This window comes from Eptatretus burgeri, chromosome 13, assembly GCF_056783735.1.
Source record: "Eptatretus burgeri isolate ZD-2024b chromosome 13, Ebu_testis_v1, whole genome shotgun sequence".
Lineage (NCBI taxonomy): Eukaryota > Metazoa > Chordata > Myxini > Myxiniformes > Myxinidae > Eptatretus > Eptatretus burgeri.
In genome coordinates, this window is record NC_140973.1 from 18,971,991 (window position 1) to 18,984,339 (window position 12,349).

The following is a 12,349-nucleotide window of genomic DNA, read 5'->3' on the forward strand; positions in this document are numbered from 1 at the left end:
TGCTCATGGATTTCTTGCCAGACCTTGGGATATGCATTTGGAATTTGGCCAAGGTTCTTGTACTGATTGCACAATCTATTAAAAAAAAATATTGGAAGGATGTCATGCTCCAATTGGCAGCACACCCTGCTGGCACTCCATCAGAACAGCATTTTTGGGGGGTTTTTGGCTACAAATCGAGGCTCGTGGAAGAGCTAATACTAGTACACTGAACGGAGCAGGACACAACAGCAGAAAAGGAGCAGTGGAGAAGGGGGGAAACACCAACATCAGAGTTGAAGGCCAAGATAGAGGGAGACTTGGACAAACAATGGGTGTGGGGAGGAAGGGGTGTGGGTGGTAGGAGAGGATGCATCGGTGGACAAGATGGATACAGAAGGAGTTAAACCCCTTTGAGAATCGAAGTCAAATTGGTCAACTAAAAGGGCCTGAAGATAATACCTCCGAATTGTTCTTTCATTCTGACGACTTGGAGAGGAAAAGCATTATAAATGCTATTACTGCTGGAGCGATTTTGTGTAAAGCACATGGGTATGGCTGCATCTGAGTCCTGTAACCTCGGCAGATTAATTACCAAGTTAGTGTAATTCTGTATTGATGTGCTGTTGGCAAGTAATAGCACTCATGATGATCAAAGGGCATGGTTAAAATGTCAATGCCACCTTCTTTTTGCAGCACGTATTGTCGAGTCCCTCTTGGTTTGTGCTAACTTTGAATGTGGATGAAACTTTGAACGGTGTGTTTCAAATTCTTGTATCTGAACTTGGTTATCTTCATTACATGTATGGACTCGGTTATGTTCTGGCAGGACCTGGTGAATATTGACATGTTTTTGACGGCCAAGGAGGTTGAAGAGTCTTTGGCACGTCGGGAAACGGCCACCTGCCTCTCCTGGTGTCACGATAACAAGTCTCGTCTACGCAAGATGAAGGTACATGACCTTTTTAACCTTGACGTGTCATCTTGCTGAAAGGGGGACCCAAATTCTCAGACGACCTCGACGCTAATTCATCCCTTGATACCATACAAAATAGATATGATGTGTTTTTCTGATTTCCGAATTATAAAGTGGGTAAATTTGCGATTTAAAAGTCAAAATCTTCTTATTCATATTTGCCATGATGTCGCACCAGAAAGTAGACAGTCGTATCCGTACTGGCTCCAGGTTGCATCGCGGTACGATTTAACGCAAATGGCGAATAATTTTCGTTTTTCCACAAATATGCCGAGTCTATGCATCCTTGGTGCTTGCATAGCAATACAAACCGGAAATGGTTTCATGCTACACCAATGGGCGAAATAGTCTGAGTTTGCCAGAAATTGGACGAGGTTTGTCTGAAATACCCGAGTGTGGCTCAGGTCGACAAAATGTTCACTTTTGTGCTCGGAACATTTTACTGAGCACTGCTATAAAACAATAGAGATGGCTGGATCTTGTGGTTATCTCCTACGATTGAGAGAGGATGCGATCCCCAACATTGAGCAGAAGAAACGACAATCGCTCAACTCTAAGACAATCTCTACCCAGCTACCAGCACATATACACGGGCGATTTGAGCGATGAATCAAACCCCTGTTGCCATTGCCCGGCAGTTACAAGAACACTGGAAAAACAATTATCTATCAACACATTTATACAAGTTAAATCAACCACTGTCTATTTATCGTGGAGATAAAGTATGTACATATCGTCTACTCGTCTGAGAGGATTTGACCAAGGACGCTAAATCTTTCTGGGTATCCCCTCCCTCCCCCCTCCACAATCCCCCATAATACTCACCACCATCCCCCCTCCCCCTTTCAACCTCCCCTCCCCCTCCACAATCCCCATATACTGGGAGGGACATCGACACCTCACTGACATGAAGGCGGGACACAACACAGACGCGTAGAGTCCCGGAAAAGTATGAAACAGGATGATCCTGTAACATACAAGACACCTGGTTAGCCTGCGACGGTGGGACAAAGCATCCACAGTGTCCAAGTGAATCCATTTTGTCCATGCTGTCGAGCGATAATGGGCATTTCTGCTCGAGTAATATATAAACCAATTTATCAATTGATACAAAATCACTCCCTTATAAATCGTCACTTGAACAGAAGATCAAATCCTTCTGAGCTGAAGTGAACACTGAACATGTGACCAGCGTTTTCATCTTCAATAACACTTTCGCCGCCTTCCTTTGAATAGCTCGCACAAGGCTCGAAACAATACGGCTCCACAATTCCCCCGAAAGCGTTTCCATCATCAATTTTGTCTCCAACTGTTCCTTCAAAATCCCAATTATCCGTTTCTACATTCTGAGAACCTTCAGGCTTGCTGATGGTGAAATCGGTATCTGAATCCGAGCTCAACATGAAAACGTGAAAGCCACCGTTCGGATCAATCTGGCTTCCAGATGTGACGTCACTGGTGAAATCGAAACTCTCGGGCTTTTTTGACATTTTGTGATTCGGAAAAAAAATTCAAATTCTATTTCCCTTTGAATTTGACAATAGTTAATGATTCTCAATGGATTCCAGAAAAATAAAAATGAAAAATTGCGTTTGGCTTCCCCTTTAAGACCACTCTGCTAATAAACAACAAAACTGCAGAATATTCCCAGTGAAGTTGAAAGATTTTTTTGGAATTCGCACACATCCCGCTGAAGCTTATCGCCCCCCTGGGGTTGTCTCCTTTAGAGCTCCTTGGAGTTCCGCTTGCGCATCCAGGAATTCATCGAGCTGGTGCGTGCAAACCAGCGTTTGGAAGCGGTCCGGTGAGTCTGCGCTTACCATTTGTGGTGCAGGAGGAAGGACTGCCAAAGAAACCACTTGTCTGACGACATATCAACCTACCAGAGCTAGTGCTAAAACCTGCAGCCATTTTGTAAACGCATAACCAGTAAATTGGATGTGATGACTAAATCTAATAAGTATGGTATTTCTGACAAACATTTAAGGGTAACTCCTGTAATGTAATTTCGTCGCAAATGCTTCTCCACAAAGGATGAATGAATGTAAAGCAAAAGTGAATGTGTTGTCTGCAGCCATGCACGGAAGCATCTGAGCCAGGCAGAGGGACAGCAGCTGGAGGAAGTGCGGCAGGTTATGGGTATGCTTGCTTTTCCAGCGGAAACACACCTGTCCCCATACAAGGTTGGTCTGCGCCCCATATTTCCTGTCACAATAACCAGAGATTACCAAATGGTGGCACCACCATCTTTTCCTCCCATTCCCTGCAACAAGATGTTGGTTTGGCTATTCGTTTAGTTAGGTTAAGGGGAGGGCAGGGAGACAGAAGTGCAGATGCATGAATAGATTCATCACAATCACAACCAACATCATCAGCCTTGTCCATGTGGTTTAGGCTCTCTTGTTCAGAGCTTAAAAGATTCTCCCAAATATTTCACAAATTAGCTGGCAGGCCTGACTTTCAACTGGAGTTGGTTAGGGCAAGAATTTGGAATTTGACCGGGGCACCGCCATACGTACCTTCCATATTGTGGGCACTTGTAATGTCCATCAACAATCAATGCTGTACATTTCATTCTTGTTGTATGTAGTGCAGTATTCCAAATCTTCAAAAGTACATTGCATTCTATCTTTGTCTCATCAGACAAACTGCATACCCGTTGATGCAAGCCTTGCTTGCACAGTAATTGGATTATATTTCATAGTCTAGTGGAGAATCAAACCCAGATCAAAGAGGAGGAGTGAGTGCATCATAAGGGGCGTTCAAAAAGTTCCACAAACTGACAACAGGGCAAGTAAGATTTGAACCCAGATTCAAATCCCAAAGTCTTGTTTAAAATGTTTGTCCACTGTCTACCAACGTATAATTGGTTGGAGGTTTGGGGGCTTGGAGGAGGAAGGGACGACAAATATGGTATCGTTTTCGCTCGACCATCATTCGACACAGCAAAATCGATTCGCATAAACATTGTTCGTCTCGGCTGATCATAGTCGTAAATATTATTTGCCGATTTAACATGTCACATGAAGAGTCGGATTGATCGAAGGTACGAAATTTTGAGCAGATATTCAAAAGTGCGTTCATTCCTTTGTAAAGATTTAAATTGTACACCCATGTATGTGTGTCACAAGCAGCTTTCAAGCCAAGCATCACAAGTTAATCGCATTCGGTGTTCATTTTGATTTTGCATCTCCAACACAGGATCCACCGTGCTAAGTAGAATTTTCCACACACCGGTGGTACGGTCCTTCATTCAAAGTACGATCTGACTGCAAATTGATAATGGCTGTTATGATCTGAGTGTAGATAGTTTGGAAAGAGGTGTGTTTATCACGTTTTTCAAAATTATATGATATCGCAGTAGGTTTGAATAAAATAGCTTTGGGCTTAAAAGGGAGTTTAAAAAAAATTTTTTTAACTAATTTAAGGCTCGTGTTGGAGCTTGCGCACAGTACAAGGGCATTGGGAGACAACACTGTACTTTTACTTGAACTGCAAGGACGTGTTGATGAACGACGGACAAATGAACATGCTACATGGGATTTGAATCTGGGATACAAGCATCACGAGTTGGTGGTGAGAAAAAGTTTGTGAACCCTTTAGAATTTTCTCTATTTCTGCATAAATTTCACCTAAAATGTGATCAGATCATCATCTAAGTCCTCATTAAACAAATTGCACAAAAAAAATGTGTTTTCATTTATTTATTGAGCAAAATGATCCAACATTCAATTTCTTTTTCGGAAAAAGTATGTGAACCTTTACATTCAATAACTGGTGGCACACCCTTGAGCAGCAATAACTTCAACCAAATGTTTCCTGTAACTCTTGATCAGTCCTGCACATCAGCTTGGAGGAATTTTGGCCCATTTCTCCTTGCAGAACTGCTTCAACTCAGAGATATTTAAGGGCTTTTTTTGCATGAACTGCTTGCTTCAGGTTCTGCCACAACATTTCAATTGGGTTAAGGTCTGGACCTTGACTTGGCCATTCCAAAATGCAAAATCTCTTCTACTTCAGCCATCCTTTTGTAGATTTACTTTTGTGTTTAAGATTGTTGTCTTGCTGCACGACCCACTTTCTGTTAAGCCTGACCTCATGGACGGATGCCTTGACATTATCCTGTCAAATTTGCTAGTACAATCCTGAATTAATGGTTCCTTGAATGATGGCAAACCATGATACTCCCATGCTTCATGGTTGGGATGAGCTTCTTATGTTGGAATGGAGTGTTTAGTTTTCACCAAATAAGTTTCTCATTTAAGCCAAAAAGTTCCACTTTCGACTCAACTTTCCACAGAACATTCTTTCAATAGCCTTCTGGATCATCAAGGTGGTCTTTGGCAAACTTGAGATGGCCAGCAATGTTGTTCCTGGAGAGCAATGGTTTCCTCCTTATCCTGCCATACACACCATTCCTGTTCAGTGTTTTCCTGATGGTAGTTTCATGAACACTGACATTCGTTAATGCAAGAGAGGCCTGCAGATCCTCAGACGTGACCTTTTGGGTTCTTTGTGACCACCTGGATTATTGTATGTCTTGCTGTTGGAGTGATTTCGTTGACCGACGACCCCTGGAAAGAGTAACAATGGTGTTGAATTTTCTTCATTTGTACAGAATCTGCCTGACGGTGGATTAGTGGAGCCCAGTATTTTCAGAAATAGTTTTGTCACCCTTTTCAAGCCGATGAGTATCACCTGTCTTTGTGAGGTCCTCGGGAATCTCTTTTGATCGGGGCATGATGCTTCCACGAACCTGTATGGTGAAGACTAGACTCTGATGGTGATGAACAAAGTTTATGTTTTTCAAATAGGACAGAGCCAACCAAACTCACGATTGTCATCCCATTGATTGAAACACCTGACTAATTATCCCCTTAATTGAGCCAATTAACCTCGGGGTTCACATACTTTTTCCGACAATGAAATTGAATGTTGGATCAATTTGCTAAATAAATAAATGAAAAAGTAGACTTATTTATTTATTTATGTGTGCTATTTGTTTAATCTATTACCAGCAAATACAACCCGTCCCTTCGCTGACGGGAATACTCAGGAGAGGAGAGGGGCGGGAGGAGGAGTGGGTGAGTGAGGAAGTGGAACAAAGGGGTGGGGGGTGGAGGGGCGAGGAGGGGGGGGCGGTGACAGCGATGCCTCACCAAACGTCGCTATACACTCTGTGGGGGGAAGGTGGAGGGGGTTTGGGAGGAGGTAAGCCTGTGGGGAAGGGGTTCTGGACTTGTGTTTGGTAGGGGAACTTGTGGAGGGAGGGGGGGTAATGTAGGATTGAACGAAATAGGGTACATTAATAGAGCACGCAGAAGCTGCTTGGAAATATCCATGGAGGGTAGAGGGGGGGAGGGTGAGAGAAGGCAGTGAAAAGGGAAGGCAGCATGAGGTGAAGGGAAGGGCGATCAAAACACGCTCAAATGGCAACATTTTCTTTTTAACTGCTGGGTTCTATATAAAACTGAGCATGAGCATTTAAAACCCAGGCTATCTACCTGGCAATGACCTGCCTGCTTGCTTGCCTGCATGCATGTATGCATGCATGCTCGCACATGCAGCGACCTTTGCACCCCTCTGGTCGGCTCACTCCGAATCCGATTCATACATCCTACACTCTGGGGAAGCAGTTGTAAATTCAAAACTGAGCCGTCAGTCCTTAACAGTCCCCTTAACAGAGGGGAAGGTGGGAGAGAGAAGGCAAGAGGGTGGAGGGGGAAATGAGAAGGGGGAGAGAAGAGTCAGGGGGGGGGCACCAAGTTTAATGTCCGATCCGAGAGACCGCACACACATTGATGAATTGCTCTGTGAAACACTGGGATGACAGTTTATAGCTGGGTCGGAATTCAAAGCCAGGCCAGACAGCTTAGAGTGAGTGTGCGTACCTCTAAGCTATCCTGCCGTGATGTGGCAATTCATTGCTTTGTAACCGCTGAAAACATTTTTTACTCATTGTAATCATCTAATTTATTTTGCCTTCCTAACTCTGGAGATGTCCCCACAGAGAACCCCACATGGAAGCTTGTAGAGCACTCGTCTAAGTACCTTAAACACTCAAGCAAGCATTCCAACAAAACAATTGAAGAGATTTTAAAAACAAAACAAAAGGAAACATAAAAATTTTTTTACGTATCTGTCTGTCCAAGTGATTGGTTATTTCACGAAAGCAGATCGTACAAAAAGGGGAAACAGTGTGTTACATAAAATAACACAAATTCAGCGGATGAGTAAGAAAACGATGTATACCCAGAATAATTTTTTATTACAGGTAGATATACATTAATATATTTGCATTAATCCTTCCTATAATTCATGGACCTGTTTCACGCTAATCCTACAGTTCTGGGCTGATTACATCCAAACTTGCTACATAGGATCAGCATGACCCCAATTAATGTAAAGGGGTGTTTTTACCTTTCCCGTGGTCTGGGGGGGGGGGGGGAGGGGAGCACCAATTCACTATGTAAATGTGTATCGTGCAGTGCCACCTTAAGGTGGGAGAGGGTATTACAAGTCCCCACCATTTACATTGCAGTATTCCTGTCCCCACGTTTTCCAGTGCAGTGAGATGTTTTTGAATTATAAGCAGTCGTTGTATTTTTTTCATGCATGTAGCCTGGGTTATTTAAATTTGCATATGTTGAGTTGTCAGTTGCCTATACACCACCCAAATAAAGGTTTGCATCAGAAGAACGTGTTTCATGCTTGGAACAAGATCACTCATAGGGTGGGTATTCTGTTGGTCTTTTATAAAGAAAGCAGATAACACAAAAAGGTGAAAAAACAAAAAACAAACTTCGTTATTTCCAAATAAAGGTCCCCTCTGGACTGTATCGCCACAGTTTGGAAAAGCAGCTTCGATCCCGTTGGATAATTATTTTTTGTTGCGCTAAATGAAGTTGCACTTTCTGCACATTCCTTAATCTTTTCTTCAGTCAAAATAATCGTCCGAACAGTAGAAGTTAAATTTAATGGTTTGCTTAAGTAAATACACATAAAAATTGCTAATTTGTTAAAGTTTTCAGATTTCACTCCAGATTGACACTTATTTAGTCCACGAGATGCAATTCCCAAATCCGATGTAATATTTTCATGATATACTTTAGTCTGTGAGATGCATCGTGTTTCCAAGGCAAGACATGTTTTACTAAGCTGTTAATTATCTTCAAAAAGGGGTGTTTGAATTTACTCAAACATCCAATTTTCATTCATGCACTTCCTTGGAGTTCCCTTCATATGCAGGTAAAGTTCAGGGCAGCTCAGTTTCATGGTTCTGAAGTTGTGGAGGGGACACACACACACTCACTCACCTGATCACATTTTAGGTCATTTATACAGAAAATTTGAAAGGGTTCATCAACTCTCTCAGCACTGTAAGTGCCCAGATTGGATAGACAAATGGGCCAGTGTTTCACCACGATGGTACCTGACTCGGTGGTGAATCAGAGAAATTAACAATTGATCTTTTAAAAGCAGGTTTTGGGTCGCTGATGACCGCGTGATTCGAAGGTTGTAATCGCATTAATAATCGTTGGGCAATTATTTTCTTACATTTGAAACTCAAAATATGCTTTGAAACTTACATTTGAAACTCAAAATAAACCCCGAAATTAACTTTTAAGTCAAAACTTTTGTCAGTGATCGAAAAACAGACCGGAATTTACTGAAGATGCTATGACGTCACGTTCTCCGAAAACTTTGTGAACATTCGGAAATAGCGTGTGAACAATGTCGAGATGCGAATCAGAGAGTGGTTTCAGCAGCGATGAAGTTGAGTGTTTTCATTCCGATATTGCCGAGGACGAGTCTGAGGATGATGGGAATTTATACTATGGAGTTTCTGGCCCTGAGCCATATACATTTGAGCCACTTGCAAGTACCAGAAAACGGCCTATTTCGTGTACAAGTGGCAGGACTGACTGCCCGGCAGTTCACACTGACAGACTCCCACCAGACAGATTGGTTTGTAGATTTTCATTTTCTTGTTCGATGCATAAAATAATGTAAAGTTTGATTCGTCTGTGACTTGATATAATAATTTTAACCCTCTAGTCACTCAAGAGTCAGAAATAGAATGAATCAATAATGGACCCAAATATATTATACACCGTAGCCTTGGCGTTGAAGTTTTTCTGACAGCTGAGCTTCACCCCAGCGAAAGTGAACAGTTAGAACAAACCCCAACTTTCAAGAGGCTGTTGTGGCATATAAATACCAAAGCATGTTTCGCCTCATTGGGAAATATTCTACCAAATTTAGAAAAAAAAGTGGAAAATTGATCAATTGAAATGAAATAGCCCAATTTGCTGATGCTGGTAAAGAAGTAATTTAATCAAGAATAAGTTGATTTGTTGAGATTTTTTCATGCTTGTGTTTTTCAGAAAGTTTATTTATGTGTTTTTCCATGTACTCTTTAAGAATACATTTCAAGGTTTTTCTCATTTAAACTCAACAATTGATTCTGTGACAGAGCAGTATCTGGAGAACTTGTCAACTAACAACTCATATTCACAGAGTGGTGATCAGATGTGTTTATGTCTTCGTAATCCTCGGTTGTGAAATGGTCACCACAAATGACAAGTCTATCCAAAGGGTCCTCTTTACCCGTTTTCTTTGGAGGTAAATTCGCCCGTTTTGTTTGTACAAATCTTATCCACTGCCGGCGAATGTTTGATTCCTTCGGGAATCGGTGGGAGTGATTACCCGTTTTCCAGCCATTTTCGCAAAACATGACACGTACAAGGCATGATGTACAAATGTCCAAATAACTTTGTTCTACAATAATTCAAAATTAAAAAGGATAATATAGACAGTTGCAAGCTCAAAAAAAGTGAAGAACGGCCCGCCGAACTGGACACTTCTTCAATGAGCGAGTGAGCGTCCGCTTTGTTTTGGAGAACGTGACGTCACCATCCATATATGGGCACGTGGCTGTTTTTTTTCAACAGCCTCGAGAAATAACAACTTCAGAGTTAAATTTCATTAATTTTCCAATAGTTAGGCAACCACAATAGTTTGCATTGAACTATTTAATGCACATATAATCATCTTTATAAATTTTCAGAACATGTTTGGTGACCTGCAACCTGCTCTTTAATGGGAAGCTTGTTTCCATGTATAATGAATAACCTAAATCTTTGGTCGTTTCTTTTTTATTTTATTTTTGGAATCTAGTTGGTGACAGCAAAATATTACATTTTAGGATGAAGGCATTTGCAACTTTTAAGGAGCAGATTCATGGGTGTGTTGCACATCAGATTTTATCCTGGGGTAGAACTTGTACGTCAGTGATGTGGTAGTCTGTTTCGGGTTAGCTCATTTTTATTGCTCTGCTTCACCACCATCAATCTTACAATGCATTAGGCAGATTACCTCTTTAAAACTGGCTCTTTATCGACTTTGCCAAGTTGTCTTGGCATTTTTATTTCTTCATTTTGACAGTCTGTCATTTTTATCTTTGATTATCAATTAGTCATCACTGTGTCTTGCGGTTCTCATGGTTCTGCCTGACCCTCATTCACTGCTCGAGGCTCACTATTGCACTATACTAATAAATAGGCTCCAAGGTTCATGGAGAAGCTGCGACACAAGTCATGCACACATACAGACACATACATGACTTTATTTTTCAAAAAAATATATATAACTGCTGCTGAGATTGGGAGGAAGTTGTCATTTCCCAGAGCACTGGGTACGAGCAATGTAATATTTTTGACCTCACTTTTCTCTCCACACTCAGCTTGCTTGTTTCCACCCATGGCAACTCTCCGATTGCGGAACCATCTTTCTTGTTGTTCATCCTATATGCTTTCCAACCCTCCAGGATACTGCCGTGTTCATTTGTCGAGTGAACTCCAACACTTGTAGTGGAGAAATCAAACTGCCCAGATTGTGGTCGAAACGGAACCTTTTGTTTTATTTGCCAATAAGTCCAATGCAGGTTTCCCCTCAAGATGGGATATATCACCGGATGTTTAGTAACACGTCTCCGCAGGAGCTTTTGGAGCCTGGCCGCTGGAAGCTGCTTGCCCAGCAGTTTCACTACGATAACTATCGTCTCCACCAGCTCGGCAGCGACTCGGTGTTGGCTGTCACGCTGCAATGTGGCCTTTCTGCCATCAAAACCTCGTATCCTCAGTTTGCAATGTTTACTCACTTGCTATCCAACTGAGTTTGCATGCTTGTATTTTTAATTGGTGGGGGAGATCTTACCACATACTACAAAGGAGAAAAATCCCTCATGGTAATTGTGTAGGTCTGTGGTAAATGTTATCTACCTTTTCCACCGTCAAAGGTTGTTTTCACTTCTGTCAGTCGGTTTGTGGGCAGAATATCTCAAAGTTGTGAACGCATTTGAATGAAACTTCGTTGACAGGTTGCGTGTGTGACGAGGATTAAGATCCGAATCTTTTTTTTCGATTTTGGTGAAGATCTGGATCTGGTTACGAGAATTTTTTAATTCCCCAAGTGATTCTTAACCATTGAGTGATGAGGCCCCAAAATGGCATGATATCTCAGTTGTGAACGGATCATGGCAACTTGATGGATGAGTGGGGTGAGTGACCAGAACAAGTTGATTCGATCTTGGTGAATGTCCAGATGCAGATCTGACCCATCAGTGGGATACAAAGCGTAACCTGTTCAGCTTGGTATGCGCTCTACCAAGTGCAGTTCTGGTCTTGGAGGTTCATCCTCAACGCCTGATCAGCAACACAGCAATCTGAAATAAAGCTTGCCCCCAGCAATACTTACTATTCAACACCACATAACTTAATGGATACTTCGAACAAATGCTTCATTTGCATATTCGTATAATGGTGATAAACTACTGCATTAATCAATTGATAGGGAATGCGAAGGATAAATGGATATGACGCTTAAAAGCTGATGCACGATAGAATGCATGTATTGTAACCCTTCTAGTGCTCCTTAGCAATGACCCACAGACAGTGCTACAAGGAGGACGGCACACAGCATCCGGAGTGCCCAGTGTGCAGTCGCTGGTTGAACCAGCTCGCTGCGCCGCTGCCGATGGCTTACTGTGCAAACTCTCGTCTGGTCTGCCGTATCTCTGGACAGGCGATGAACGAGAACAATCCCCCCATGGTTTTGCCCAATGGATATGTCTACAGTTACAATGTACGTGTCACATGGAGGTGGGGGCTATGGGTTAGGCTTGAGGGTGGGGTCAATCCCGTCCCTTTTGTGCTCAAAATTGGATGTACCATTTTTGTAAATGTTTTGGTTGCTTCTATTTGCTTCAAAATCTTAAGAAATGAGTTGCCACATTTACCTTGATGTACATCCAATTGGTTTCATTATTGTTTTTCTGGTTGTGGGTGAAAGCTTGCATGCACTATTCGTGGGATGTTGACTTTGTGCCATTTA

General features: G+C 42.1%; 1 protein-coding gene across 1 annotated transcript in view; it reads left to right on the forward strand.

Annotated features, from left to right (window-relative positions):
* The window catches only part of MAEA (macrophage erythroblast attacher, E3 ubiquitin ligase), a 55,140-nt gene that overhangs the window by 42,007 nt on the left and 784 nt on the right, over positions 1 to 12,349 (forward strand). The window contains exons 4-8 of the mRNA XM_085851472.1: positions 809 to 931; positions 2,683 to 2,759; positions 3,030 to 3,138; positions 10,956 to 11,089; positions 11,908 to 12,100. Coding sequence (XP_085707598.1) covers positions 809 to 931; positions 2,683 to 2,759; positions 3,030 to 3,138; positions 10,956 to 11,089; positions 11,908 to 12,100 — 636 coding nt within the window. The remainder of the gene's footprint in view (positions 1 to 808; positions 932 to 2,682; positions 2,760 to 3,029; positions 3,139 to 10,955; positions 11,090 to 11,907; positions 12,101 to 12,349) is intronic.